Below are 6,099 nucleotides of genomic sequence, written 5' to 3'. Positions count from 1 at the left end.
TAGCTTTCCAACACATTTTAAATCAATGCAATCGGATATTGAAAGAAATTGTTATGATCCAAATAATGAGTGCTGTGCAAAGACAAAAAAAATCACACTTGAAGGTAACTTCCCTTATTCGATTGGAACTCTTTTGGAAACCAATTTGAACATGATTTTAACCAATTTTCGACTCCAACAAATATATAACAGTAGAATACATAAAGAAAACCTCTCCTACATCTCTTACACGCACACACACGCACACACACACACACCCCAATATTGATCAATTATTATAATCAAATGAGGAAATTTCATAGTTTTTGTGAGAAATTCGGATGAGACTTATTGTTCATGCAAGTGGAGATTCATCAGGAAACCATTGAAGAGATTCAAGATTTCAAGATTCATATTCATCTTCTCAATTTATCAAAAATTCAAGTTATGCCTTTCCACTTAAATATAATTTTTTGAAATTTCAAAATGTTAGGCTAGTTTTATACATTGCTAGAATGAGATGAATTCTTTTTATGATATTTTTAGTTTTTAATTAATTATTATGAATTTAACTTAGTTTTATTTGTGGATGTTTATTATCGTTTTTACCGTTCTTTTTCAATTACTTGATCACCAATTCAATTGTTAGTTGATTTTATTTTTATTGAGATAAGCAATAGGGATTAAGCGCAATATAATAATATTATAAGGTTCGATAGAGGATATAGATGTATTTATACTTTATATGGTTTCAATAGATATTCTAGCACTTGTTAATGCATATATCATGTTTGCATCTTTCATCGAGAGATAGAATGATCACATGAATGGAATAAATTTGATCACTATCGAGAGAGACTTTCAATTAAATTAGAAAAATTGACCAATATGAATGATTCTAAATTGTCAATTTAATTCTTACACTAAAAATGGAATGACAAGAGGGATTTGACATCTTAGCAATACTTTCACATATTGAAAAAACCCACCAAATCACTTTCTAGTTTAATTGATAATTTACATATTAGTTCGAAAAATTACAACAACTTGTTTGATATTCAATTAAAGTTGCAATTAATCTTACTTGGTCAAATATATAGTCATCGTAGGTTCGATACTCTATTTATTACTTTATTATTTGTTCACGATCCCGTTCACTTGCGGGAAATCAAACGATCAAGTTTTTTACGACATTGTTGAGGACTATTGTTTTTGATAAGTTTTAGTTAATTTTAACTTTAATCTGAATTTTATTTTATTTTTCTTAGCTTAGTTCATTAATTTAGAAAAAATTTACAGTGTTTCTTTCTTCATTTTTCAGGACATTGTATACGAAGTTCGAGAATCTAGAGATCTTGCTCAAGTTGACCCAGAGATTGAACGAACATTCTACCTTCGAAAAAGACAAAAACACACCAAAAATAGAAAGTGAAAGTCATGGCAGAGGAAAATTCGAATTAAATAGCCATTGAGGCTATCTTGAAGTAGCACAGCTGCATGAAGTTGCAGCCAATGAAAACATTGGTTGATGGGAGGGTATATGATTCCAGCGGTCGTTGAGAGCTAATCCAGTATCAAATATTCGATATTTGATCAACCAAATTTTTGCTTGAGGATTGATGTGATCAACATGTTCCAAAATAAACTACAATTCTTTGGGAGATCTACCGAAAATCCTAATGCTCGTATATTAAGATTTTTGGACATATGTGCAACAATAGAATACCCAGGGATTTCAACTGAAGCAATCCAGCTGAGACTTTTTCCATCCACTTTGAGAGATTTAGCAAGAGAATAGTTAGACATTTATTTACCTCAAAGTATTACTACATGGAACCAATTAAGTCAAAAGTTCCTGAGTAAATATTTCCCACTAAAGAGGATTACAAAGCTAAGGGATGAGATTACCACCTTCCAACAACTAGACTCAGAATGCTACTCAGAGGCATGGGAACGATACAAGGGTTTACTCTGTCAATGCCCATAACACTGACTGCAAAAATGACTCCAAGTACATTATTATTACATTGGTCTAAACCCAATTAGCCGGGTGAACGTAAACTCTGCATGCAATGGTTCGATCATAAAAAGAACTTCAGATCAAGTCTACCAAATAATGGAAGATTTGATATTCACCAATGCACTTTGGCCTACTAAAAGGATGAGTGGACGGAAAGCAGCTCGACTATTCGAAGTTGACTCTCTAACAACAATTTCAGAATAGTTGGCATCACTAGCACATAAGGTGGATCGAATGAGTGCAACACAGACAATGGGACTGAAATGCAAACATTGTGGTAGGAAGCGCAAAAGTGTTGGTTGTAATTTATGGTCTCATTTTGTTCAAACAGTGGAGGATGTGAACTATACTCAGAATTTTCAGAGGCAGCAACACAATCTTAATCCAAGCACCTATTTCCTAGGCTGGAGAAATCACCTAAACTTTTAATGGAGTAATAATCAGGGGGCTCAAATCGAACCATAACAGACTGCGCGTTAGGTTTTCCAGCAAAATGAAAAGATATCTTCATTAGACGATCTTGTGACTAAGTTGGCAGAGATCTCTACTCAACACATGCAAAGCACAGACAAGAATTTACAAGTTCAGGGAGTTGCCATCAAGAATTTAAAAAATTAGATGGGATAAATAGTAAAAGCACTCTCAGAAAGAAAACAAAGAGCACTACCAAGCGACACTGAGATAAATCCTAAATAGTAGGTAATGGCAGTAAAAGTTGTAGAGAGCGAGGAGATTGAGGCAATCACTACACGCAGTGGGACTCAACTTCCAAAAATGAAAGTCGAGAGATGGGTAACATTAAATAAAAAGGTACATTCAAGCAAGTGAATATATATGAAGTAGTTCCATATCAAATGTCAGAAAATCTATATGTTAAGGCAACCTCTCTTATCAAACCTTATGTACCTTCAATCCCATTTTCATAGAGATTACAAAAAGGAAGCTTGATGATCAATTCGAGAAATTCTAGGATATTCTACAGAAGTTTCACATCAATATTCCATTCATCAATGTAATCAGACAGATCTTGAAGTATGTAAATTTCTCAAAAGACATGATATCTAAGAAAAGAAAGCTTCCAGACTGGGAGGAAGTGGCATTGACCGATCAGAGCAGTGCGAGATCACCAAAACTAAAGGACCCAGTGAGTTTCACTTTACCCATTCACTAAGCAAAGAATTTCTTTTGAATACTTTATGTGATACGTGTGCAAGTGTTAATCTAATGTCGTTGTCTACTTTCAGGGAACTAGGAGTTAGGAAAGTCCAATAATTGAATGTGACGCTGCAGCTGGAAAATAGAAGCATCAGATACCTATCGGGCAATGTTGAGGATGTGCTCATCAAGGCTGGAAAGCTTATATTCCCAGCAGACTTCCTTGCTATGGATATCGAAGATGATCCTAGGTCGACCATTCTTAACAACAAGTCGAACATTGATTGACATGGAGAAGGGCGAACTTATAGAAAGGGTGGAGAACACACACGAAGTCTTTGAACTATACAACCCATCCAAGCAAATAGCAAGCCCTGAAGAGGCCAAAATTTGTTGTTGAAAGAGGCCAACAAGACTCGAAGGGGACAGAGTCTAAACATATAGGGAACCTTGGACGAGGAAAGAATGGAGAGTTCAAGGTTTGGAGGGCAAAAAGAGGATGTAAAGCTGGAAATTTCAAGGAGTGTAAGATTGTACGATTCCTGTATGAACACCCATGATCAATTCCTCCAAATAGCCTAGATAAAGACTATAAATTAAGCACTTATTCGGAGGCAACCCAATTTTCTAACCCTTTTATTTATTTTTACTTTATGTACCACATTGCATATAGATTTATGTAGATTATTAGATTGCATTAGATTTAGGCACATTTGTATTTATAGGGTATCACCATCCTTTCATGTTTCACCTTAGGCCCTTGAAGTTATGGTTGGCTATTTCGATTATTTGGGCTAAGTAACACATGTTCTAAATTATTTGATTTTTAATGTTTGATTTAACCGCTATATGCAGGAATATAACGTCGCGTAACACTCTAACCAACATTGACCAAGGAAAAAGTAGGATTGTCTAGCCGTCATCCATAGTGTCTTCCACATTTAACATACAAATTCGGGAAATACCTTTTTCCTTTTTATCCCTGTTCCCTTATATTCTTACTTTTGCTTTAGGACATTGTAGATAATATCGGTTTTAAGTTTGGGGGTAGGAAATACTTTGAATATTCTTTTTTGGGTTTTCTTATGTTTTTGTGTGTTTGCTTTAATAGATTAAAAAAATGGTTTGACAATAGACTACTTGATTATCCCTCATATCATATGTATGGTAGAGGATATGGTATTTTCATTTTTATCCTCTCCCACTACTACTACGATGGACTAAATAAAGATAATTTATTTGCTTAAAAAAAATCAATACACTTTTGTGTATCTAGTTCATAGTCAAAGTCTCATATTTATAAAGAAAAATTAGGGCTATAAGGATTCCCGTTCTTGTCCTCTTCCACTACTTGAGTCAATTGAAAAGAAAAAAAATGAATATAGAATTTACACAATATAATATGTTAAAATAAATTTTACTAAGTAAATAATAAGAGAGTATTTAGCTATTATTATATCTTTTTAGGTTATTTTAATTATCTCTTCTACCTAAATAGCTAATTACTTTCTTGTTAAACTCATTCCAAAATGAAGATCTCAATTCTCATAACAACATGTGTACATCATCTTGAATTCTTCCTATTCTCATTAACAACCTTTATACATCTGCAAATATTTGACATAAAACTAAAGAACAAAGGATTATATTAAAATTTCATGAAATTCAGAGACATAAAAAATGACTAGATCTACCAAGAATTACTCATTTGAATCATTTCAAAACACTAAACAATTTAACCAATAAATGTAACATATTGAAAATGAAAATAAAAACAGTTCATACGTCGGAGGAGGGGTGACCTAGAGCTAAATGAGTAAAATCATCGACTAGACTTTACACTTTATTCTTCATAATTATAATCTATTGTCGCCATATGCCAGGGATTGAAAACTCACCCCATTGTTTCTTCCCTCTTCTTCTCTCTGTTTCTTCTCTTCTTCACAATTTCTCCTCGTGGAGTGTGTACAGATGCTGAAAAACAAAGCATATTAATTTGCCAGACATTGTAACTATAGCATATATGTTAGAGTAAATTCTGTGAAATGGAAGAAATCCTACATACCCGTATCACTAATTGAAGAAATTGGAAATGTCAATAAATTCGTCGTCTCCTATCTGTACTTAAGCTTCGGTGCATTTAGCTGTCCCGAACAAAATTTTGTCATCATAGGGCAATCTTCAATTCTCAATAGATCAAGTGAAGGGAGCACATCTTCATAATTATGAGAGCAAAACATTTTGAATCTTGGAAGTCCGATTAGTTCTATACGCCTCAATTCATGGAACACAATATTGCTAGTCATTCCTTTGTATCACTAATTGAAGAAATTGGAAATGTCAATAAATTCGTCGTCTCCTATCTGTACTTAAGCTTCGGTGCATTTAGCTGTCCCGAACAAAATTTTGTCATCATAGGGCAATCTTCAATTCTCAATAGATCAAGTGAAGGGAGCACATCTTCATAATTATGAGAGCAAAACATTTTGAATCTTGGAAGTCCGATTAGTTCTATACGCCTCAATTCATGGAACACAATATTGCTAGTCATTCCTTCTTTAACCACTTCTTCTTTTTCTCTTCCAAAGACTTCTTCAATTTCGCCACAAAAACTGACACACAGAGTTTCTAAAGCCATAAACGAGTTAATCATAGAAGTCGGGAATAAGTACTTCAACCTGGTACATGATTCAACATCAAGACATTTCAAATTATGGAAGACACGGATTCCTTTAGGAACCATCCTCATAATGTACACCAAGTAATCATCTTTCCTCAAGCATAATAATTTAAGTTGACCAAGTATACTGATTTCTTCTTCATAGTCTTTATTAACATTTAGACCCTCAAAGTCGAATATAACATTTAATGCCTAATGTAGGAGGATCCGAATCGAGTGATGCTGATTTGTCAGATAGCACGATGATGGCGCTGAGATACCATGA

The 6,099-nt window shown here is 33.8% G+C and overlaps 1 protein-coding gene and 1 long non-coding RNA gene across 2 annotated transcripts; both read right to left on the bottom strand.

The window, feature by feature from the left end:
- Nucleotides 1–4,845: 4,845 nt before the first annotated feature.
- On the bottom strand, nt 4,846–5,280 carry LOC111388956. The gene is made up of 2 exons (XR_002701657.1): nt 5,220–5,280; nt 4,846–5,128 (listed from the first exon to the last, which is right to left on the bottom strand). It is a non-coding gene; the product is annotated as an uncharacterized LOC111388956 (long non-coding RNA).
- Nucleotides 5,281–5,513: 233 nt separating this feature from the next.
- LOC111388955 (putative disease resistance protein At4g19050) lies at nt 5,514–5,897 on the bottom strand. The gene has a single exon (XM_023013786.1). It carries the CDS (start codon nt 5,895–5,897, stop codon nt 5,514–5,516), a length of 384 nt encoding a protein of 127 aa, XP_022869554.1.
- Between the last annotated feature and the right edge of the window lie 202 nt (nt 5,898–6,099).

The sequence above is a fragment of the Olea europaea genome, unplaced genomic scaffold (genome assembly GCF_002742605.1).
Source record: "Olea europaea var. sylvestris unplaced genomic scaffold, O_europaea_v1 scaffold5378, whole genome shotgun sequence".
Lineage (NCBI taxonomy): Eukaryota > Viridiplantae > Streptophyta > Magnoliopsida > Lamiales > Oleaceae > Olea > Olea europaea.
This window is presented reverse-complemented; position numbering and strand designations above follow the sequence as displayed.